The sequence below is a fragment of the Trichosurus vulpecula genome, chromosome 1 (genome assembly GCF_011100635.1).
Source record: "Trichosurus vulpecula isolate mTriVul1 chromosome 1, mTriVul1.pri, whole genome shotgun sequence".
Classification (NCBI taxonomy): Eukaryota; Metazoa; Chordata; class Mammalia; order Diprotodontia; family Phalangeridae; genus Trichosurus; species Trichosurus vulpecula.
The window spans coordinates 63,297,535-63,322,489 of NC_050573.1; the positions used below are offsets into that span (position 1 = coordinate 63,297,535).

At 42.2% G+C, this 24,955-nt stretch overlaps 2 protein-coding genes across 5 annotated transcripts in view; one reads left to right on the plus strand and one right to left on the minus strand.

Annotated features, from left to right (window-relative positions):
* The window catches only part of LOC118845370 (calcium homeostasis endoplasmic reticulum protein), a 31,975-nt gene extending 17,395 nt beyond the window's left edge, over positions 1 to 14,580 (plus strand). Inside the window, exons 10-18 of one of the 3 annotated variants that reach the window (XM_036753282.1) lie at positions 1,225 to 1,654; positions 3,567 to 3,805; positions 9,586 to 9,719; positions 10,671 to 10,757; positions 11,393 to 11,536; positions 11,659 to 11,775; positions 12,094 to 12,188; positions 12,806 to 12,991; positions 14,062 to 14,580. In XM_036753282.1, coding sequence (XP_036609177.1) covers positions 1,225 to 1,654; positions 3,567 to 3,805; positions 9,586 to 9,719; positions 10,671 to 10,757; positions 11,393 to 11,536; positions 11,659 to 11,775; positions 12,094 to 12,188; positions 12,806 to 12,991; positions 14,062 to 14,063 — 1,434 coding nt within the window. In that variant the 3' untranslated portion in view covers positions 14,064 to 14,580. Of the gene's footprint in view, positions 1 to 1,224; positions 1,655 to 3,566; positions 3,806 to 9,585; positions 9,720 to 10,670; positions 10,758 to 11,392; positions 11,537 to 11,658; positions 11,776 to 12,093; positions 12,189 to 12,805 lie in introns of all 3 variants that reach the window. The other 2 variants (XM_036753276.1, XM_036753288.1) reach the window with 2 other exon arrangements.
* The window catches only part of C1H19orf44 (chromosome 1 C19orf44 homolog), a 31,243-nt gene continuing 16,221 nt past the window's right edge, over positions 9,934 to 24,955 (minus strand). The window contains exons 7-9 of one of the 2 annotated variants that reach the window (XM_036753295.1): positions 23,077 to 23,243; positions 17,462 to 17,570; positions 9,934 to 11,850 (exon numbers count right to left, since the gene is read on the minus strand). In XM_036753295.1, the coding sequence (XP_036609190.1) occupies positions 17,490 to 17,570; positions 23,077 to 23,243 (248 nt within the window). In that variant the 3' untranslated portion in view covers positions 9,934 to 11,850; positions 17,462 to 17,489. Of the gene's footprint in view, positions 12,365 to 17,461; positions 17,571 to 23,076; positions 23,244 to 24,955 lie in introns of both variants that reach the window. The other variant, XM_036753301.1, reaches the window with a different exon arrangement.

Sequence of the window (24,955 nt, forward strand, 5' to 3'; positions counted from 1 at the left end):
CCCTCCCCCCCAGCTGACATTCTGGGTTCTAAGGGCCCTCTTAGTTCTGACTGTCTGTGTTCTAAGGTCTGTCCTAGCTGTGACATTCTGTATTCTAGGTCCCCAGCTCTAATTTTTTGTGTTTTAAAGGCCCCCCCCCCCCAGCTCTGACATTCTTTGTTCTAAGGACCTCTCAGCTCTGACCTTCCGTGTTCTAAAGGCCATCCTAGCTATGACATTCTGTGTTCTAAGGGCTCTCACAGCTCTGAATTTCCATGTTCTAAGGCCCTTTTGATTCTGAAATTCTTCCTTTTTAAAAAAACATTTTAAGCATTCATTTTTTTTTTTATTTTGACTTCCAAATTCTTTTCCTCCCTTCACTCCCTCTCCCCACTCATTGAGAAAGCAGGCAGTTTAATACCCATTATACACATAAAGTCATGCAAAATATATTTCCATATTAGCCATGTTGCCTGCCGCCCCCCACCACCACCACCAAAAAAAAAAAACCAAGAAAAATAAAGAACATTCACTGGTTTCTGATTTACCATTCTAGTGGTGTTCAGTAATGTCTGACTCTTCGTGAACCCATTTGGAGTTTTCTTGGCAAAGAAAGGAGTGATTTGCCGTTTCCTTCTCCAACTTATTTTACAGATAAGGAAACTGAGAGAAACAGGGCTAAATGACTTGCCCAGGGTCACACAGCTACTAAGTGTCTGAGTCATATTTGAACTTGTCTTCCTGATTCCAGGCCCAGCACTGCGCACTGTGGCACCACCTAGTCGCCCTATTGCCATTCTATTACTTGAACTTTAATTCTCCCAAGAATCTGATTTTGTGATTCCACTGACAAAAGTCACCAACTTCTCTTTGGCTTATTTAGAGCTCCTTTATGAGTTGCTCTGGCTGATAACTTCATTTCCCTGTGGCCAGCGTGTGATGAGCCTCCCCTAACTTAGCTGGGTTGGGGCTTCGGTGGCAGACACTGGCTTTGTAGTAGCAGCTCTGTATTTGTATGCCAGCTCTGTTGGACTAGCCACCTCCACACTGTGCTGAGGCGTCAGAATAGGGGTCTGGCGAGCCCTGGGGGTTCGAGCTTAGTAAGCCTATCAGAAATGTAAATGGGCTGACTGCTGTTAAGAATGTTGACATCCCAAAATTTGGGTGTAAAAACATATGTGTACCTTTGTCCTTCCATAACTGGCTTAAAAGTAGATCATTTGATTACATTCTTTATTTTTATAGCCTCCTGACCAGCCTCCTTACCCTCACCACCAGGGACCTCCTCACTGTCCTCCATGGAATAACAACCATGAAGGAATGTGGAATGAACAGAGAGATCCAGGGTGGAACAATCAGCGAGACCCTCCTTGGAACAACCAGCCAGACCCCAACTGGAATAATCAGTTTGATGCCCCTTGGAATAACCAGCATGAGCAGCCCCCCTGGGGGGGTGGTCAGAGGGAGCCACCCTTTCGGATGCAGCGACCACCCCACTTCCGGGGACCATTCCCTCCCCATCAGCAGCATCCACAATTCAACCAGCCTCCTCACCCCCACAACTTCAACCGCTTCCCACCACGTTTCATGCAGGAAGATTTCCCCCCTCGACATCCATTTGAGAGACCCCCATACCCTCATCGTTTTGACTACCCGCAAGGAGATTTTCCTGCTGGTGAGTGACTCATTGATAATTCTCTTAACATTTATTCTTTCATTTGGAGATGGTGGAGAAAGCAGATCTGTTTTCAAAATAAGGAATCACTAGATCTTTTCCCTTACCAATTCTTCCATCTAAGACCTCCATTACAATTCTCTGATGCCTCATTGTGTTGTCCAGATGAGCCTGGGCTTTTGCTGCCTGTGAGCTCCAGCATGGGGAGGCCCCAACCCTTTGGGTGCAGAGCCACTTGACAGAATGGTAACTCAGTGGCGAGAAGCTCTTCAACAGAACCAAGGCTACCTGGGTGGGATTGGTTTTTTTAGCCATACCAACTCAAGATCATCTGTTTTAAGGTGTGAAGTGATTAGGTGTTTTGTCAGCAGAGGAAATACCTGCCCCAGTGAAATCAGAGCTCTTAAAGTATAGACCTTTCATACTTAAATTTTCCGGGACTTCACAAGATCTGTTTGGGTATCCCTCTTTATCCTCCCATTCATGCCCAGGTCTGTATTATAACTGCCCCTCTGCAGATTTCTTCCATATCGTTCTCATAAATCCTGTGAAGAGGCTTTATTCTGCTAATTTCACGATCCTACAGTTAGCTAAATCTGTGCTAGGTCCCATTACTACACATGAGTAAGACACAGGAAGAGATGTTTAAAAGAGCACAAGATTTCCCATCAGGGCACCCAAATGCAGCTACTGCATCCTAGATCTGCCACTTATCTGAGTGAACTTTTTTGCAAAATGAAATGTCTAGATTAGATGATATTTAAAAGTGCCTTTCAGCTCTTTAGAATAAGCGAGGCCCCAGGAAGTCCTCTGGCGTTCTTCCTCAAAATGAGTCCTAGGGTGGTGACCATCTTCTGATGTGCCCGGGATATCACTGAGAGCAAACTTGAGAATGCACATGAAGCATTCTGCAGCTCTTAAAAGGGCTGTTCTATAAATGGAGCCGCTGCTGTGGTGGCAGTGCAGCCTAACAACAAGACTTCACACCAACATCGTGCTTTTTGGATGTTGTCCCGTTTGGTTCTCACCACAACCCTGGGAGGTAATTGCTATTATCACCTTCATTTTATAAGATGAAGAATGTGAAGCCAGAAGAGGTTGACTTTTCCAGGATCAAAAAGCCTGTGTCGAAGGCAGGATTTGAACTTGGGTCTTCCAACTCCACATCTAGCACTCAGTCCATTGTATCACCCAGCTAGCTAGCCTCAGAGCTGGAAGATCTGGGTTCAAGTCCTAACTCAGTGCCATCCTGGCTGTGTGACTCTGAGCATGTCACTTACCCTCTCACTGCTCCAGACAGCTCCCTGAGACTGTTGTATAGAAGGTGCTGTCCCTCTACCAGGGAAGTAATAGGTCCATCTCTGTCTTATCATTGTTAGGCCATTCTAATCAAACACAGCCCTGTGGGTTCTGACCAGTGATTTCATCAAGACTAGACCCTGACAGCAATAGGATAAAATTTCCCTGTGGTGTCATTCGTTTCTGCATCTGTTTATAGTATTATTTCTGGGGAATTAAATGTTCCCTGTAACAATGTTCATCTCATGACCTCTTTGCATGCTAGGCACCTTAATGACATGACACCCCCCTCCCTCCCAGCATGCTCAGCTGGTGAATAATCTCTCTGGAGGAGACAGTTTATGCTTTCTCTTTCATTCACTGAGTATAACACATACCTCTCCCCCAGCCAGCCTGAGTTGTGGGAAGTGGGTAGAGCTGTGTTCAGGGATCGATCTTAGAGCTGGGGTTTTATGAAGATGTCTGGAGTCCATCTGGAAATGATGATGGTGCCTTTTTACCAGGCTCATTAGTTGCTTTCTGGAGAACTTTGCTATTTTGTCTGAAGAGTGTACTGTTTATCATTTGGCCTCTAACAGCCCATAAGTTCTTATGTTCTGTCTTTTGTGTGTAGAGATGGGACCTCCTCATCACCATCCTGGCCACCGATTGCCTCATCCTGGGATCAATGAACATCCCCCATGGGGTGGACCACAGCACCCAGACTTTGGGCCTCCCCCTCATGGCTTCAATGGCCAACCTCCTCACATGCGAAGGCAGGGGCCTCCTCACATGAATCATGATGATCCGAGCTTGGTCCCCAACGTCCCATACTTTGATCTACCTGCCGGACTGATGGCTCCTCTTGTGAAGGTAAAGTGGCAGAACTCAGAAATGCAATGAAATTCTCATTGCTCTCGTCCGTTTCTGGGCAGTCTTGCCAATCTCTATCTGCCCTGAGGTTTCTCTCTCTTTTACATGTGTCTATGTACCAGTTTCTATTCTAACAACTGCTTCTTAATTTCGCTCCTGTGTACATCAGTTTCATTAATGGCTATTTTGAACCCATCCCTTACTTTTCCCATTCTAGTTTACCGGGTGGACTTTACTCAGGTATCTTTTTAAAATATGATATGAGAGACTTCTCAAGCAGGAGCTGTTGCCAAAGCTGGATTGGTCTGTGCAAGTATTCTCCTTCAGTGATGCTTGACTGTTCATTAATTCCTTCCAGTAGCATAATCACTTGTCTCTAAACTGCTTTTACTTTTATGGAAAATTCACTGCCACAAACATTTGTTCAACGCATCCCTATAAGGGGCAGGGCCCTGTGCTTAGTGCCAGGCTAAGGGAGATAGAAAGAGCAATGCACTGTGTCAGTCACTGTAAGGGTAACTTGGTGTAGGGGGAAAAATAGGTTGTTTGGAGTTGGGAGAAGCTATGTTCAAACCTTGGCTCTGTTTCCTATTACCTGTGTGGCCCTGGGCAGGTCATTTGACTTCTCTGGCCTCAGTTTCCTCCTCTGTAAAGAGAGAGTGCTGGACTAAATTGTGCTGAGGTATCTTCCAACTCTAAATCTTTGCATCTCTGACCTCTAGTCTTTTTGCTTATCTTGTTCCTATACCTGGAATGCCCTTCCCCCTTTCAGGTGTTCAGCTTCTCATGCTGCCTTCCCCCCACCTCCCATCAGCACCTCCTTCCTTGTTTAGATAGCCTTTTGTTTTGCACTCAAATGCATGTGATATATTATGTACTTTCCTTCTACTAGATTGTAAGCTCCACTAGGGCAGAAGCTGTCTTCTCTGAATGTGGTGTCTCTACCAACACAAGTACAGTTCTCTGCACAACATGCACTTAATAAATGTTTGGTGAATTGAATTGAATTTTGGATGCCCTGTTTTAGGAGGGTCACAAAAAAACTGGAGAGCATCCACCAGAATGTTGAAAGAACTTAGAAATCCTGCTTTAAGAGCAGTTGCAGGAGCTGGGACTGGTTAACCTGGCAGAGAAGCAGCTGGTGTGGGTGAGAGCTGTCTGCAAGGGTTTGAGGGGTTGTCATGTGCAAGAGCGATCAGACTCTTGCTTGACTCCAGAGGTCAGAACCAGAAGCAAATTTGGTCTGAGCTCACAGGACAAACTAAACAATTTGAGCAGCCCAAAAGTCATGTGGCTCTTTTGGGGGATAGTGGGTTCCCTATTCTTTCAGGTCTCCAAGCAAAAGGTAAATGACCCTTTGTCAAAGATGTTATAGAGAACATTCCTTTTCAGTTAGAGGCTGGACCATTTGACTTCAGTTTCTCTCAAATAGAGATTCTGTCATCCTGTGAATTGAATCCAATGCCATCCTTGCCCTCTGGAGTTTTTGTAATGGGGCTGTAATATATAGACATATATTAACTATAGCAAAAAATAGATTAAGATAATAACACATTTATTTAGTGCTTTAAGGAGATTGCAAAGCACTGTGCTTATAACCATCCTGTGAGGTGAGTATTCCAAGTATTAGTGTCCACATTTTACAGGTGAGGACACCAAGGTCCAGACAAATGAAGTGACTTGGCTAAAATTCATGCAGCTGAGGTCAGAGTCCCTTCAGATTCCCACAGTCACTGTCCTTTGCTGTACACTCCACTGCTTCTTAAGGGAAGTGCATCAGGCAGTAGAAGTACTGCTGTCGTCTCTGCCAGGTCTGAGAAAAGAGGGACTGTGTCCAATCAGGATGAGATCAGGCTTTCTAGGGGAGGTGCAAAAAATGGGCCCCAGGTTCAGCTCTAAAATGGGAGCTTTGTTAAACTGTTCCCTTCCAGCTCCACCTCTGTGCTTCTAGATGCATAGGAGTTTAATAGCTCAAGATGAAGGAGGACCAGCAGAGGGAATGGAGTGACACATGGGAACAGTATGGGGTATGTTCAGGGGACAGGATGCTGTCTAGTTTGGTCCAACTGTAGAATACATGGCAGGGAAGAGTGTGAGAGAAGGCTGGAAAGGGAGTGTGCTGAGTCTGCTTGGGAAGGGTCTTCAGCTTTGCTTAGCAGGCAGTCAGTGGGAAACCATTGAAAAGTGATTTGACACCCTTGGAAGACTCATCAGACCAGTGAGGAGTGTATTGTAATAGTTCGGGTGAGTGGTAATGAGGGCTTGAAATATGGTGGTGACAAGAATCTGATAATAAATAGATGAAACCAAAAGGGAAGAGGCATTTCTATTCAGTCCCCTACTTTGTTTTCAGCCTTAATACTGTCAGAAGGACTAGCCAGATAAAGGCCCTAAAAGCCATTTTAAAGGCTGTAGGTTGCTACTCTCACCACCAGGCCAGACTTGGCATCTACTCCACAGTGCCCTGCATTGCACTCCTGCCTGTCTAACAGGATATAGCTCCATGCCCACACCAGTGTTTTTCTACAGACACACTGCCCAGGCCAGCCCTGGGGAGGCATCAGTGTGAGAAATTCTAGGTACTACTGAGCTGTAAGATGAAAGCTGCTTAGTTGTGTGAGAAAGGGGATATGTTCTCAGTGGATGAAAAAGCTGTGTATATGGAGCATTGCTATCCTTTTGTATTCAAAGATGGTGTTTACTAACAGTGATTCTGGCACTGAAGCCACACAGCTAGCAGAGCACACAGTAGGTACTCAATAAAAAATACTTGTTGGAAATCTCTGACTCTTCCTTCTCCTTTACCCTATATATCAATTAGTTGCCAAGTCCTGTTGATTCTATCTCTGTAATAGCTTGTTCTTCTGCCTCTTCCTTTCTGCCCTCACTGTAACCAAATTAATTTAGGTCCTCTTACCACCTGCACTCCTGTACGTTACTCTGTTTAATTGGTTTTCCAGTCTTGTCTCTCTCCAATCCAGCCTTCATAGGCTACTAGAGTAATCCTCCTGCCATAGAGGATGATCTGGCCACATCTCTCCCCTGCTCAAAAACTGTCGGTTGTTTCCTGTTGCCTTTAATATGAAATGCCAACTTTATTGTCTGGCATTTAAGGCCCTTAACTGTCTTTTCAGCTTTATCTCCTGTTGTTCCCCTTCACAAACTACATTCCAGCATTTCTTGCCTCTATACACGTGTGCATGTTAGCCCCTCCCTCCCCAGTTCCACCCACAGAAATCCCCTCCTGTCTTCAGTACCTATCTTGGCTTACCACCATGTTCAAGAAACCTTCCTTCAAAAGATAGAGGAACCAACAAAGAGAAATGCTGTGGGTTTTTTATCTGATTCTAACCAACAAACTGGTGTTTGGATAACAATATGGATTATACCATGGATTTGGAGGAGAGCATATTTCAAAGGATTCATGAAAAGGATAGTTAGGATCCTGTGGGCTAAAATTACCCAAGGGAAGTTGACCTAGGAGATTTGGGAAATCCGAGAACAGAGTCTGAAGACACAAAGAAAAACAATTCTGATGTGGAGGGCAAAGGAGCCGTCCAGAGACACTAACATGGGTGCAACAGGGAACTCACTAACCACCTTAATGAGATTTTTTTAAAATGTGCAGAAGATGATGGCAAGGATGGATAACAGGGTGATCTCAGGAGTGATTAAGTCTCAAGGTTAGTGTCAGGAGTGCTAAAGCTCAGAACGAACTGAGGCTGGCAAGGAAAGCCAAGGGTCATACATGAGGCTTTGAAAAAATGTCTCTGGATCAGTGGGGTCACTTAGAGTAATGAAAACAAAGCAGTTGCTTTCTGCTTGTTTTCTCTGCTAAGGAGATAATCTTTGGAAGGGAAATGACAGAGTAAACATAGCCAGAAAGGAATTAATATCCAGGCTAAGTAAAGAGATGGTAAGAGTGCTAGCACCTAGTCTCCCAGGACGAGTTCAGATCACCTGGCCCAGATGAATGACATCCTGTGAGCCAGCGCCCCAGACCTTGGAGATAATGTCGAGAACTGGGGACATGCTGCAGGGCTGAGGAAGGGCAGATGGCCTTTTAAGGGGGGGGTGGGGACACGACAGAAAGGAATCATTTGGCTACAGGCCAGTGAGCTTGACTTAGATTCCTGGCAAAATTCTAGAACTTGTTATTAAAGGAATAGTTAGTGGATAACTAAAAAGGGAAGTAGTAATTACACAGAGCCATCCAGAACAGGATCTGGTAGGCAAAACTCATTTTCTTTTTTGATTGGGGTACTCTACTGGTGTACCAAGGGAATATTGCAGAAAATTCTTACCTAGATCTTAGTAAAACATCTGACAAAGTGTCACACTGTTCTTGTTGAAAAGATGGAAAAACATGGGCTAGTTACAAGGTGGGTCATTAATGGTGTGATAACAGCTTGGAAGATCTCCAAGAGAGTGCCCCAGGGATCTGTGTTGGGGGGCCTACTGTTTCCATTTTTTAGTGACTTGGATAAAAGCACAGAGAGCATGCTTATCAAATTTGCATAGCTGAGAGGAAGGAGCTAGTACACTGGATGACAGGATCCAAAAGTTTCTGACAGGCTAAGTTGAACTTTTAAAAAAGGAACTTCAGTAACACCTTATACTTGGATTTTTAAAAAACCACTTTCATAATTATAAGTCGAAAGAGGTATTGCTGTGCATCTGATCATCTAGAACAGGAGTGGGGAACCTGCAGCCTGGAAGCAACGTGGCCCTCTAGGTCCTTGGGTGCAGCCTTTTGACTGAATCTAAGTTTTATAGAACAAATTCTTATATTGAGGGGATTTGTTCCTTGAAGTTTGGATTCAGTCAAAATGCTTCACTTGAGGACCTAGAGGGCCACGTGTGGTCTCCAGGCCGCAGGTTTCCCATCTCTGGTCTAGAATAATCTCATGGTTTTCATGAACTACCAGTTCAGGATGTGTTAACAAACCTGGTACAGAAACAAGAGCTGAATTCTCCCCTGGTCAGACACCCCCCCCAATCTGATTTTGAAGTCTGGGCACCACATTTTATTTAGAAAAGAATTTGAAAGCTGTACAGTATTCCTGGGAGAGCAACCACCATGATAAAAGCCCTCAGATTCATGCCATGTGAGGATCACAGGGAACTTAGTCTGGAGAGCACATCGTTTAGTCTAGAGAAGATTTGGGGGAGGGGACGGGATCATGAGAACTGTCAGCTATTTGAAGGACTTTCATGTGGAGGATTAAATATGTTCTACGTGGCCCCGTAGAGTAGAATAACAAATGGAAGTAAGAAAGAAGTAAAATTCAGGCTTTATATAAATGGATAACTTTCTAACAACTGGAGTCATAGTAAAGTGGAGTGGACTTCCTGGGGAGGTAGCAAGTTCCTCCTCAATTGAGGATTCCAGGCAAGGGCCCGATGACTCCTTATCAGGTCTGATTGGCACTTCTTGTTCAGGTACAGGTTAGCCTAGATGGCCTCTGACATCCCGTGATCTTCATTTCCTCTTTCCCATCCCCTTTGCAGCCTGAAATTAATCTTTTTCCTTGTCTCTTGTATTACTTTGTCCTTTCATATGCTCTTATCATGTTCTAACTAATATGTTATTTGTATGCATGTCTTAGTCTCCTATTAGGCTGTAAGCCCCTTGAGGGTAGGACTATCTTGTTTCACCTCTGCATCCGTAGAGTGTAGTAGAGTGCCCTGCACAAGGGAATGCTTAATAAATGTTTATTTGAATTGACTTGGTAAGTGAATTGTGTGGTGTATCAAATGTATGTTTTTATCTCCTGCAGCTAGAAGATCATGAGTATAAGCCTTTGGATCCAAAAGACATACGTCTTCCACCCCCCATGCCTCCCAGCGAGAGGCTCTTGGCAGCAGTGGAGGCATTTTATAGTCCTCCGTCCCATGATAGACCTAGAAACAGGTAAGGGTGGGTATGGTGTAGTCGCTGTGGCCCAGCAGAATAGAATACGAAGATTCTAGTGTTAGCACCACCCACCAACTCCATCCATCTGATCTTGGGGAAGTCAGGTTATTTCTGTAGCTCAACTGGGTCCTCTGGAAATAACAGTGATAATAACAACCCTTCCTATCTCATAGAGTAGGCAAGGAATCAGAGGAGAACTAAGATACTTTTACAAAAGAGAGAGGTTTAATTCAGCCAGGTCTGAGCCCCAGGTATAAAAGCATTTAACCCTTCACACAATCCCCCACACCTGTTAAACTAAGCTGAAACTCCAATGGTTTTCCCTAATCTTTTCATTCTTCTATTCACCCAATGGATTATTCATTATTTCCAATCTTTCTGCTTTACCCTACCTTGGATTTGCATTTGCTGTCCACCATGCTTCAAAATGGAATTTTCCATTGAAGCCTAGCTCACGTCCTATGTTCTACAGGAAATCTTTCCTTATTCAAGAGAAAAATAAATCCCTCCCTTCTGAATCTCTCTTGCTGTTCTGAGCATTCTGCTTGAGTATAGTTTGATCCTTGTATCCAAAGAGTCCATACAATACTGTCACTTCATAGTTGGTTGAACTGGATTTAATTTGTTCTCTCATTGTAATGAGAGAAAAGATGAATAATGCTTTGAATGTTAAAAATTAGGAGTTATTTGATACTGCAGTCACTTGCTAAGAGAGTATTTGAAGCAAAGAGTGTCTAGTTCCTCATCAGACTACAATATGGTAGAAGTTTCTGTTAGAGATTTTCTTTGGGGCTGCTAGGAATGATAATATGGCATGGCCTAGGGTGTTGGGGACTTCTGATTCAGATTTTGCATACCCATTCCGTAAGCTTGTTTTTTTTTTAAATATGGCATCTGAAGAAGAGATGCTTGGAATTAGTTGTTCAGGAAAACATACATGTCTTACAGTGAAGGCTGGGAACAGAATGGGCTGTATGAGTTCTTCAGAGCAAAAATGAGAGCCAGGAGGAGAAAAGGGCAGGAAAAGAGAAACAGGTGAGAACTTAAGACAAATTTTTTTTTTTTTAAATTTCTGATGCCTTGAATCGTATGTTCAAACAAATGGTACTCCTTGGGTCCATCAACATATTTAAAATAATAATACCAAGGTCAGTACCATTTTTCTCTTGTAATGGGCTTGCTGATACAATAGAATGTATGCCTTATTTTTCTTAAGCTACCTTCAACAATAATAGATCGGGCTGAATTGTGACTACTTGTTGTGTTAATATTTAGGGAAAAAAATCAACATTTGCATTTTTTTGCAGATTCTTAAAATCACAAAGTAGTAGTGTTGCTTCTAGATGCTGAAGCTACAGCCTCCATATTGTCTTTGGGAAATTGATTTACTTATAGAGTCTAAAGTACGAAGAAAGAAGCAATTTGGGTTTAGAAATAGGTTGTTTATTTTAGCATCACTAGGGCCTCTATTCAGATTTGTTTATTCAGGTTCATCAAGACTGGATGAAAATGTCTCCTGTTTTTTTTTTTTCCTTCAGAGGTGAGATGTCACTAGTTTTCTGGCGATGTTTAATTTAGGGCAAGTTTAAACATTTGTATTTTGTGGGTGTGGCTGCATAGATATATTAGAACTGTCAGAATATTTTGCTCACTAAAAATTCTCTTTGCAGTGGACCTTCTAGATCCCGTAGCAGGTCTAAAAGTAGAGGTCGTTCTTCTTCACGATCCAATTCAAGATCTTCCAAATCATCTGGTTCATACTCAAGGTCACGGTCTCGCTCCTGTTCTCGATCCTATTCACGCTCTCGGTCTAGGTAGGTCAGAACTGGGACTTTCTTCATGAAGTAGAGCCCCTTCATGATTTGCAAGGCTGGATGTTCACATTCACTTTTTCTAGAGGAAAGAGTAACTGAATTTAGACACTCTTGTGATACAGGAGCAGAAGCCGGTCCCGTTCCTCACGCAGCAGATCACGGTCCAGGTCCAGGTCCAGGTCGAAGTCTTACTCCCCAGGAAGGAGGCGCCGATCCCGATCTCGGAGTCCTACTCCCCCGTAAGATTACTCTTCCCTTTTGAATGACCTGCTGGCAGACTGTTTCTGTGTAGATCATAATCTTCTGGCGCTTTTCTGTGAATATTTTAAAAGTCCTAATTAGAAGCCTCATATGTTCAGCGTGGCATAGTTCCATGCATAAGATGATCAAGGACTATTATAATTTGTCCAAATTATAGGCCATCTCCTGCCTTCCCGTTTCACTAAGCATACCAGAATTTTCCTGGTTTTTACTGTTGTAGGTTTTAAAAATTATGCTCAATTTTTTAATCCACTGATGATACTTTCATGGTTCAACAACACCTGTCCTAATTTTAGTTCCTCAGCTGGTTTGGGCTCTAATTCTGCACCACCTATACCTGATTCCAGACTTGGAGAAGAAAATAAAGGACACCAGATGTTGGTGAAAATGGGTAAGATTTTTCTAATGAATAGTTACTTAGTATCTTAAGAAAAAGCCATCTGCACAATGTCCGTCATAGTACTTGGGACCACTGCTCTTAGCACGTCTTTTGAGGAAATCACACTGTATGCTCATATCTTTAAGTAGTGCTTTGAGGTTTCCAAGGCCACTTTTGTCACAACAAACCTGTGAGGACAGGGAGGACGAGAGGCGTTATCACCATTTTACAGATGAGGAAACGGGGAAAGAAGCAGGTGATAAGGGAAGTCATAGAGTCAGTCATTAGAAGAGCCAGGATTATTCCATTATGTCACACTTACTGTGAACTATAAAATTATAAAATGCTATCTTAACAAACTATTATTATATAAAGCTCTTTGTTTCTAAAGTTGGCAGCATTTCCTCAGGCATTTCTGAAAATGTCAAGTGTTTAAAAAAATACTTTCAGTATAATCATTTGATAGTTATAAATTTAATACTGATTTTTAGCTTTCTACTACACAACTGGTTTTTACCTTCCAAAGATTCCTCAATATTCTTGTTAGAGGTTATGTTAAATTGCATTATTTCACAAATTAAAATTCATTTGTAGATTGATAAATGTCCATATCATCTTTTTTCCCCAAGGATGGAGTGGATCAGGTGGCCTGGGAGTGAAGGAACAAGGCATTCAGGACCCGATTAAAGGGGGGGATATCAGAGATAAATGGGATCAGTACAAGGGAGTGGGAGTTGCTTTGGATGATCCATATGAAAACTACCGCAGAAACAAAAGTTATTCGTTCATTGCACGTATGAAAGCCAGGGATGAATGTAAGTAAATTGGTTGAGTTTCTCCACTAAGAGAGCAGGGCTCTCATGTTGCCTAGGCTACATGGCTAGAATTTAACATGGAAGATTCAAGAGTTAAAGCTTTTTTGTTGTTGTTGGAAACTTTTGTCTTTTTTGAATTTTGTTAATCTTTTTTGGAAAAGTTTTGCTATAAGTAAAATCACTTCTTTGTTGTCTACCCACTGTGTATAGCCTTTCTGTCCTTTGTTAGAAATCTTAATCCTAAATTGATACTTGGTATGGAAGTCAGGATCACGGTAACAACTCAGTTTTACCAAGGTGTACTTCTCTAGGGAGTGACAGGAAGCAAGATGGGAAAACCATGGCATGCAATACTGACAAGGCCCAGCACCTGAATATAACGGAAACTGCATACATGCGCTTCATCTGTGACTCGAACATTTAATATCAAAAAATTTCAAAAGAAAAAGGATATGGAAGCCCTTACAACTATCTTCACCATTTACACATGAACTTTTGTTCTTTCCAGTGAAGCGTGAAATCCAGGATCCTCCACCCCCTGAATAGGAATCCTTCAAATCTGAAGAAGTGGATGTCACACCTTTAAATCAAATCTGAGCATCTTATATAAACCAAGACTAGTGTCTTGAGGAAAGGACATTAAGTGATTGCCATTAGCCAACAATGAAGTAGATCAAAAGCCATGATGTGCTTTAACCTACCTTAAAATTATTGCTTGTGTAGTAGTAAAAACTAAAGCTAGACTTTACTACACAATATTTAAAGTAAAAATAAAATACCCTTTTGTTTTGAAGATGACCTGTTTTTTTAAATTTCATTTGGTTTAGTTTTAGTTAAATGTATATTTATCAAGACTGTTCCTAATAGAAATTGCTCAAAGCCTAATTCCTCTAGGACATGATGATACTTAGGATTAAGTTTATACTTTTCTCAAATGTTAGCTATTTGAAACGGATAGATACTATCGGGAGGGAGCAAACTGATATGAGGACATAGGGCTAAAGCATCTTCCTGTTCTGGGAATGCTGACCTTTGAAAAAGCTATATATACTTAATGTTTTTATTTATAGGAGGACCTGAACACCAGCACCTGTGTGCTCACAGCCCACTCAGACTCTGTCTTGGGCATCTAAGCCAGTTAAAAGATTCTACAGCTCTGTGAATTCATCATTTTTATATTGAAACCAAAATAGCAAGGGGAGGTGGAAGAGGAATAAAAAGTATAACTTATCATTGTGAGGCGTTACTGGAAATCTCAAGAGAAGCAGTTTTCTTTTCCTGGACATTACCTAAACACACTAACAAGTATGTGACAACAACCTGCAGAGCCTGAGTGCTGTGGGCAGCTTGGTGCAGTGCCATCTGTTTGTACAGTTAACAACTTTGGAACCTTTGTTCTAAAAGATGCTGAAATCTTTCCCAAACTCTTCGACCCACAGTGATGAAATATTTGATTCTGTTCTAGATTTCCCGTAGCTGTGAAACTATTCAACTGTGTCTGATTCAGAATAAAATGTCAACGTGTGATGTTACAAATTTCTTGTGGATTTTACTGTTTTGCCTTCCAATAAAGACTTTTTATAAAGAAATATGTTCAGTGTCTTAGTTTTAAAAAAGGGAGTTTTGCTTGCTTGATGTTTTAAGAAGTCTAGGAGTTGATACTGCTATGAGCAGAGCTCACTACCCCTCATTTGAATGACAGAATTATTTAATCAAGACTAGTAAGGAAAATGAGAAATGCAGCAGTGCTTTAAACAGCCATGATTTCATCAATGTGGACCCTCCTTTCACAGGTGCTTCTGATACATAAGCTCTTGATGAGCTGAACTGGCTAACCAGTCAAGGGCCTCACCCACTAAAGCATAAAGTCTTTTCCAGAGGAGTAGGACCTGTAGAGTTTGTGCTTTGCCAGGCAAGCTTTTAAGAACCATGGGATATCTCTATATCAATCAATCAAGCATTTATTAAGCACCTGCTGTGTAACCAGATGTTGGATATGCAAAGACAAAAATGAAGCAGTCCCTGTCCTCACGAAGCATACGTTCAGCAAGGCAGTGAAATAGAAACTGAAGCTGTAGTGACAGCTGGAAATTCACAAATATTCTAAGCATCCAGATGACAGGAGAGACTATCATGATGGCAATAGTCTTCTCTTTGGGGAACTTGTAACAAAGGACAAGAAAAGTGCAAATTCAAATGTATGATCTACCTTGCCTTCTACTCTTTACAGACCAGGAACGTTAATCTATTTTAGAGGATTTATGTGTGATTTCTCACCCAAAGAAAAAACTAGGTAAAATAAAATAGACCCCATAATAATACGACTGATTAATTATAATGACTCCACAGGCCAAACCAAATCTTACCCAAATAAAGCAACAGAATGGAAACACGGGTATTCATGCCATCCCATAACACCGATGTTACAGTAAAAAAAGGGGGGGGGCAGGGAGGGATGTGCGGCCCTTCAGCATGATTATGTTCCTAACCCACTGTCAAATTTCATTCAGCAAATATAAGCACCAGTATTGACGATGCTATGAGAGTTCTGGTAGGTGCTTAATGAATTGATGTTGAGGCAAATTTAATGCAAGGAGAGTATTTCCAGGGTGGAGGGAAAGAGGATCATGGAACTCTTCCTTTAGGCGTTGGATCCTATTTAAAGGATGTAAAGTGTAAAGCAGGGCTGCCCAAACTTAGGTTTTTATTGAAACAATAGACAATATATTTTGATTTGCCATTTTAGTGAGAGCTCTACAGTAGCTCAGCTTCGTTTACTAAAGCATTTATATAAATTCCTATGCTTGTAGGCACTGTGGGCCTCATGCAGCCGTGGGTAAAGGATGCGGGAGATTTAAACAGAGAGAAGGGGATGCTGTGCACTGGGGAAAGTTTGATCAGGGACCTAGAGGTAAAAAAGGGCAAGATAAGCATACCTAGTCGTTGACCCAGTTTGGCCAGGTGATGGTGACTGCAACATAAGGTTGCAGGCATATAGTGGAGGCGAGCCAAAGGCTCTTGAATGCAGGCTGAAGAGAATTTCTTCAGTAGGTCACAGGATTTCTTGAAGGTCTAGGAGCAGCAGAGCCGCATGGTCACAGTTGTGAGTTAGGAATTTGATGTTACAGCATGTGAAGGACAGACTGGAAGAAACAGGAGCAAAGGGACTTTGTGGATGCTGCCACAATTGCTGCAACATTTGGACTGAAAAATAGGAAAGATGTTTCAGAGATAGGACCCAAAGGTTTGGCAAGGAACCAGATGTGAGATTGAAGAAATGAGAGTAGTCAAAGATGATTCAGGTTTGGACACTGGAAAGATGCTGCCAGTAACAAATTGGGAAATTGGAGGAGTAAGAGGTTTTGGAGGAAACAGAAAGAGTTCAGTTTGTTGATGGGACACTGTGGAGGTTATTTGAAGTGTTTTTTGAAGGTGGGGGAGTGGATGGAGTAATCAGAAGATGGAGAACAGCCTACAGATACATTTAAAGGTGAAGCTTGGAAGAGGGACCGTGGAGACAAGAACCGTGACAGTGCAGTGTCCAAGAAGCTCCAGGAGGAAAGGCAGGGGTTGAACATGTGCACTGGATAGAACACTGGATTTATAATCACACTACCTGTGTGATCTGGGGTAGAGGAAATAGGATCATTACCACCTCTCACCTCCATGCCTTTTACCATGTTCCCAAGTACCTAGAATCCTCTCCCTCTTCACCTCTACCTCTTGGAATTCCTAGCTCATGCCAAGACTCACCTCAAACCCTACTTTCTATTGCCTGATGGCCTTCAGCTGTTAGGACACCCCAAACCCCGTGCACAGTTACAATGCTTTTATTTTATATTATCTGTGTACATTTTGTTTTTCTGCCAAGAGAGTGTAAATTCCTCAAGGGCAAAAACTTTTGCTGGAGTATTCCCAGTACCCATCCTAGAACCTGGTACATTCTAGGTGCTCAGTAAATGCTTGTTAAATAAATAATCATCTCTAGGGTCTCTTCTGGCTGCAAATCCTATGAAAAGGCTGACCATAGAATCAGGAACAACCCTCCTAAGAAAAGCTAGAACAGGAGTAATTGATTGGGAAACTTGAATGGGCCAGTTGAGATTTTTTTTCCCAGTACTGGGACATGGATCTGTGATGATCCTACCCTAGTCCTCTTAAACTGTATGGGAGACACTATATAAAATGTAATTACATTTATAGGTTTAAGGTGGGGAATGAGATGTAACAATGCAGTATAGCGGAAAGAGCACTGGATTTGGGGTCAAAGAACCTGAGTTTGAATTTTGTATCTGGTACCTGTGTGGCTCTGAAGAAGTCACTTACCCTCTGTGCTAGAGCTCAGGGAGCTTTAGGAACTGGCAACTTCCTTGCCAGTTCTAATTCCCAGGATGCTCTGGGATGTGATCACAATAGCATTAAGTAGGCTTGATGAGTTTAATAACTTAGTCGTCAAGATTCAAACCTTACCTATATTGGAAGCAAATCTGGATTCAATTCAGTGATCTGACATTTCCTTCACAACTTCCTCCAAAGCTTTCTCAATTGTCAGTGGTGGTGACTTGTGCTTCCTAATATACTGCAAGATAACCAGAAATTTGTTAGCTTTCTCACCTAGACATCTCTAGTACCAGTCTATTTGAAATGTTGGATTTTGACCTTAAATTGTTAATATGGTAAATAGTAAAAAGTCCTTTCTACATCAACACTGAAAGCACAGATGACCAAAAAAAAATGCTAGAGAGTATCTCTAGGCTTTCTCAGATAAGCAGTGATAGAGACCTTAGGAAAATAATACAGCTGATAATACTAGCTCTTCAGGAACTGGCAGCTCATCATCACAACTAACATACAGTACTTTATTTAAGGTTGCAAACTGCTTTACTATTTATTGTCTCACAGCTTCTCACTGATCAGTCCTGACAGGTAGGTCGTCTTATTATCCCCATTTTACAGATGAAACTAAGCGTAATTAAGTAACTTGCCCAGGGTCATACAGCTAATAAGTATCTGAGGCAGGATTTGAACCGAAGTCTTCCTGACTCCCAAGTCCAGTGCTCTATCCATTCTGCCTAGGTGACTACTGTGGTTCCTTCCAACTCTCAAATTCTATGATTCTGTGAGTTTAGGAAACAACACTTGGGGATGGAGGGGGGTGGCAGAGATAAGTATTTACTAAATGCCTCTTATGTGTCAGGTACTGTGCTAAATGCTTTAAAAATATCTCATTTGACCTATGATGTATGATACAGTAGTGATACTAGTGGACAAGAGAGAAGAGGAAATCTGGGCATAGTCTACCAGGTACCCTAGATTTGGGCAAAACAGCCTTTAGAGGTTTCAGAAGAAAAATAGAAAGCATTCTATTGGGATTGACCAAGGGAAAGTCAGCCCAGAAGGGATGGAAGAAGCTCAAAAATCAATTTTAAAGTCACAAAGGGAAACTCTATGAAGAGGAAAAATATGATTTTTTCAGAAGAGAATGATGTGGATGCACAGGGAACTCTCCATCCAGCCAGCTAACAATACATAGAAGAGCATGCCACGAGACTAAAGAGCATCAGGAATGCTAATGCCAGCAAAGGAAGGCAATAACAACAAGATTAAATTTTAGCTATATTGGGGGAGAAAGGCTCAGAGAAGGCCCAAGACCTTTGCTCAGGGTGGATGGAATAATAATGACTGACAACAGCAGCTCCTTCCTACTCCTGTTTTTTCAACCAAGAACAATAACCTTTTGCAACTGGAAACAACTGAACAAAAATTATTAAGAGGGTGCTGATACCCAGGATAAGTAAGAAGGCATCAGGAGGGCCTTTGGTTACCCTTGATGAATTCATATCACCTGGCAGAGATAAACTAAATCTTGAGCAGTGAACAAACTGGCAGATGTGATGACTGAGGGGCCGATAGTAATATCTAAAAGATCATGTAAAATGAGAGAAGTCACATAAGACTGGAGGACATATGTGGTCCTGATTTTCAAGAGAAGAGACCAGCATCTACAAACTATAGGCCAGCAAGTTGACTAATACCTGGGAAAATCCTAGAACAGATCATTAAAGAGAGGTGGGCGAGCATCTAGACAGGGCAGCAATAATTACAAAGAATCATGTATTTAAGAACAGGTCATGTCAAACTAACTTCATTTTCTTTTTCATTTTTTGTGACAGTTACTAAATGGGTATATGAAGAATATTATAGGTCAGTGGTTCTCAGACTTTTGGTCTCAGGACCCTTTTATAATCTTAAAAATTATTGAGGCCCTCAAAGAACTTTTGTTTATGTGGGTTATATCTATTAACAAATGTTGTATTAGAAATAAAAATATCTTTGCATTGTTACAAAAAGTTTAGACTCATGGACCCCCCCCAAAAGGTCTTGAGAACAGACTCCTAGGAGGTGGATCACACTTTGAGAACCACTGTTCTATATTTTTTAGCAAAGCTTCTTATCCTATGGTATTCTTTTGACAAAAATTGGAGAAATATAGACTTAGGCAATAATATGATTGGAGGGATTCATAACGGGTTGGGTGGCTGGACTCAAAGAGTAGAGTTGTTGATGGTTCATGCCAGCAGAGCAGGAGGCCTCCAGGATAGTACCCCATGGATCCACGCTTGGCCCAATATGTAGACAGTATGCTCAACACATTGCAGATGACAAAGCCAGAAGGAACTGTTAATACGCTGAATGAAAAGATTTGCTATGTGCAAAGCAGTGTACTAAGCCCTGGGAATACAAATATAAAAGCAAGATAGACTACTCTTAAGGAGCTCACATTCTAAGGGGAAGGAGGGAGTAACAGATATAGTTTTCAGTTGCAAGTCAGATGGAAAGATGCCATGGTCCTCAGGGCACAGTGGCAAAAAAAAATCATAATACATTTTCTTTCATGTCATTTCTACCGACAAAACCATATTTATTTCTGATCTTGAAACATTTGCCACTGCTAAGGAATTTGGTGTTGAGAAATTTCTTTTCCAGGTCTTCAGGAGCTATGACTGTTGAGAAGGTGAGGGCTGCAGCACCTGCAAAAGCAGCAGCCAGGTCGTATCTCCACAAGGCTTGGCTCCCTGGATGAAGGCCAACAGCAAAAGCCAGTGGCACGAAGATTGTTTGGGGCTCACCTACTGAGTGATGGCAGTTTGTCAGCAGGTAGTACTGGTGGTATCAAGGATGGTAGGTCCCTTCTCCCTTGGAGTTGCTCTCCTTAGTGATGGTTATGGGGGCCAGGATGGCAATGGGCACTGCTATTCCCAGGACTTTGGGGATTGGAATCATGAAGAGTTCTCTCTCCAAGGTCTAAGGGGAGATGGTGGCAGTAGTCTGACTCACCTAATCTGTCCTGTCTCCCTGGATGACAGTCAGGATCCAAAGGGATCTTGACAGGCTAGAGCATTTGGCTAAATCTAAAAAGATAAAATTCAATAGATGTAAAGTGTAAAATCTTATACTTGGAAAAAATTAACTTCACAGGTATAAATTGGGGAGGCATGGTTAGGCAATAATTGCTCCAGGGGTTTTAGTGGACTACTGCAAGTTCAATATGAGGAGGTAAGTGTGATGTCACAGCCACAAAAGTTAATGTAGTCTCGGATTGCATTTAAGAGAGGTGTAGCTTCCAGGAATAAGGAGGTGTAAGTCCCATTGTACTCTTCCCTCATTAGACCTCAAGTGGATTACTGTGTTCAATTCTGGGGAGATTCGGTGTAAGAAAGACACTGATAAGGGGAAACGGTATCCAGAGGTGGGTAATCAAGATGGTAAAGGGACTTGAATCTCTGTCATATGACTAAATGAGAAAGCACTTATTAAATACTTTCTATGTATCAAGGTCTGGGGAAACAAATACAAAAGCTCAGATAGTCTCTGGCCTCAAGGAGCTTCCATTCTAATAGGGGGAAGTATATCCATATATAGGAATGGTAGCCAAATGACATACTTTGCATTGCAAAGTTACACAGATGGTGACTAGAGCTATAGTGGAATAAGATGGCAGTGACTTGATTTGATTATAGCTCCAGAACTGAAATAGAAGGAGGTGGAGAGAAAAAGTAAGTGTGCTGGAGTAGCATGCCTGCTGAAGAAAAACTGGCCAGAAAGTCAAGTGAAACATGGCTGGAACTCAGGGACTACATGTAGTGGCTGAAGGAGAAAAATCACCAGGCAGGATGGTAGGGCGTCAGGGCAGGAGTTCTAGGTATGAAAATGTCAAGTCTCCAAGGCTTGGATTTTGACCCAAGCCATGGTGGCTGGTGAAGAAATGACCAAAGAGTAGATGACATCGTGAACGAGCTGGGCATGTCTGGCCTGAAAAAGAAACAACTTGGTACATGACTGTTATCTTAAGGTATCTGGAGGGCAGTCATTGAAGGAAGGTTGAGACTTGTTCTTTTTGGCTCCAGAGGACAGACCCAAAAGCAGTGGCTAGAAGCTGCAGAGAGGCAAACTTAATACACTGCAATAATAGCCAGCATTTATACATAGTGCTTTTAAAGCAATCAAAGTGTTATCTCAAGCTTGATGTCAGGAAAAACTTCCTAATAATCAGACTTGTCCAAAAGTTGAATGTGCCATCTCAAGAGGTTGTGAGTTCCTCCTCCTCAAATATCTCCAAGCAGAGCCTAGGCGATCACTCATCAGGTATGTTGTAATATGGTTTCTTTTTGTGTGTGATTTGAACTAAATTGCCACTGAAGTCTCTTCCAACTTTCAAATTCTGCAACTGTCACAAAATTGCTAGACAATGGTCAGTCTGTGCTGACTGTGGGATCTGACTGTGAATACCACAAAAATTTCCCAAGATGTTAAACATGTCCCACTTTTGTCCAATTCACGTACATCACATAAAAAGATGGACCAATTGGGGCGGGTAGGTGGCGCAGTGAGTAGAGCACCGGCCCTGTCAGGAGGACCTGCCTGAGTTCAAATTCAGCCTCAGACACTTGACACACTAGCTGTGTGACCTTGGGCAAGTCACTTAACCCCAATTGCCCTGCCTTCCTCCCTGCAAAATAAATAAAGATGGACCAATTGATGGAAATGAACTCCTCTGCCCCTGTCAATTCCTCCTCTGCAACAACTCTCACTTCCTTCTGTTCCCAAGGCTATGGGTTCCCTAGAATGCTTTCTGATGGTACCCTTCTTACTAATCACCTGGCCTAGTGGAAAAACCTTCCTACCTCCACCCTGCCTCCCCAGTCCTGTGGACCTGAGTTTGAATCCAGGCTTTACCTCTTATTTGTGTGCCCATGGCCAAATCATCTAACCTAAGCCTCAAAATGGAATACTGCTACTTATTTGTACCAACTACCACATAAAGCTATTGTGAAGAAAGCACTTTACGTTTTACCAAGTACTCTCTAAATGGGAGCTGTTGGCCATTACAGATTATAATCTGGTCATATCATTCTGCTTCTTCAGTAGCTTTCCACTTACTACCTACCAAGTCAAGTTCAAATTCTTTTGCCTGGCATTCAGCATCCTGCGTAATCTAGTGCCATCTAATTCCCTGCCAGTATTTCATATCACATAGCTCTTTGGTGAATTTCTAACATTCATACCAAATGGCTATTACAGATATCAGCATGCCACCCCAACAAACCATAAGCCCCATAAGGAAAAGGCCATTTCTCTAAATTCAGATGTTCCCCAGGGCCTAGCCTCTGCACCAAGCTGGTAGAGAAAATGCTTGATGTTTTCTGAATGCAAACAGTCCTTTTCCCACCTCAAATTCTTTCAGTTTGCAAGGATCACAAGTGGGTAATGATGTGAGTGTAAGTGATGAATCCACTCCTCACCATGTTTGAAATGCTGGCAGGCTTGGTCCTCTGCCTGTGGTCCACGGACACTTCCAATGCCCTGTGTACCCAAGATGTGTGCCTATTTATTGACCCTAATCCTTTCCACAAAGTGAACACAGAATTGTCAAAAGCCTTCCCCACAATTCACCAGCATTTCAAAGGGACACCTCAGAAGCTCTAGGGCCAAACTGACCAAAGGTATGACTTCAGGCCACAGTCACACTGGACTAGAACATCTTTGCCACTCCCACCCCAAAACCGAAGGTTTGTGCTATTTACCTCTTTAACTTCTTCCAATGTATGGTAATGGAATGTGTCATCTTCCAGGGACTTCAGGAGAGAAAAATGCAGATACCGGCTGGTTTCCATAAACTGCTTTGTCAATGTCAGCTGCTGTTTTAACATATCATTCAAAGCAAAGGCTGCGGGACTGTAGGCTGTCAGAGCTGTAAACATTTTATTTTAAAAAAGATTTTATGCTGATTTGAAGTTATGAAGCTAAAAATAGCGCTACAGTCACCTTTCCATTATTCAGAGGTAAGTCACCTTGTTATTGTATTAGAGAGGGTAATTCTTTTGCTTGGCTTTTTGGACATAACACTCAAAGGCATTTCCAACCATGAAATAGGAAAGAAACATCCGATGTTGAATCCTGAGTCTTACACAGTCCCCCACCAGCTGTTTCCCCCATTTTTAGGGGTCCAGTGACTAAAACCCCAGTTCTATTTCACAGCTTAATGTCAACTGGCTTTTCAAAGGGATATCCTCTTCGTAAAAATGTCAAGAACAAATATAAGAACATTTCCACCAATACTTTGAGGGCCTAATTCCCTCTGCACCACCTCAATCTGGGAAGGAGAAGGAAGATTAGGCTAAAAACCAAGGCCAGTTCCTACAAAGCACCTGAGCCCCACCAAGTTCACATACAGATATGGCATGAGACTATCTCAGCCACCACTGGCTGAGTTCCTTAAGGTCACTCCCTAAAGCCTCTCTTGATCTCTCAGGCCATCAACATTTATGACAGGATGCCAAGGGAGGTTCTACTCTCTTCATACGTTAGGACACTGATGCTGATCTAGCTACAAAACCTGAACTCTGTAATGTCGAGATGTCAAGGAAGCTCTTTGGACCTTTCAAACTTAGCAGGTCTTAGGCTCCACTCACTTCACAAGTCACCAAGCTACCCCAAGAACACTGAGGCCAAGAAACCATAATGGAAACTGACAGGATTTTCTGAATGCCTCTGCAACCAAAAAGCCCCCTCTTTCCACATGCAGTTAACTGAATAGAACCAGGGACTGAATACTGATGCATGCTCCAGGCTCTCTCTCCAAGGCACTTGCCCCACTCCTCTCCTAGGATGAGGCACTGTCTGCCCAGCATTCACCATAAGACAGGCATAATTTCGGACATAATCTGAGGCACTCTGAGCATGGACCAGACCTCTGCACTTCAAGCACAAGTACACATCTGCTACCTTCCTGGGTCATGTATCCAAGGCAGGACAAAGAATTTTCCAAGACCTGACAAACCAGTTGATTGCTCTCCGTTTCTGGTGATTCACTTGGACAAAAATACTTCCAGAAAGAGCACTATGAAAGAACAAAGAGTTTTCAGCAAGAAAATGAAGGCCTTGGGGACACAGGTGGTGTTTTTTCGCTGCTGCCCTTTGAAGGCAAGGAATTGAGAAGAGAAAAGCAAAATCAGGAAGGGAATAGCTGGTTAAGAAAAGGATGTTTGAAAATGGAATTGGGATTTCTGGCCCATAGCTTAAAATACCATAGAAATGACCAGCTCTTGGCCAGGAATGGAGTGCACGTAACAAGGGTTGGGATAAGAATGGACTGAATAGTGTCAAGAATACTAAAGCTCAGGATAAAAACTAAAGACAACAGAAAGGGTTTGGTTTTTGTTTTAAACTATATGTGGAAAAAGGAGGATCAAAAAATGTAGAGGACTGCTACTCAGGGTATATGGGTGATGGCAACTATTATAAAAGAGAGAATGAACAGATGCTTAAGTCTTATTTTACTAATGTTTTCTCTGCTAGAGAGAATATGCCTAACTGTTTTTCCTTTTTTCTGACAAGTTTACCAAACTGGTAGATCAAGAGGACATCATAGACATAATTTATTTAGCTTTTAGCAAAGCCCCT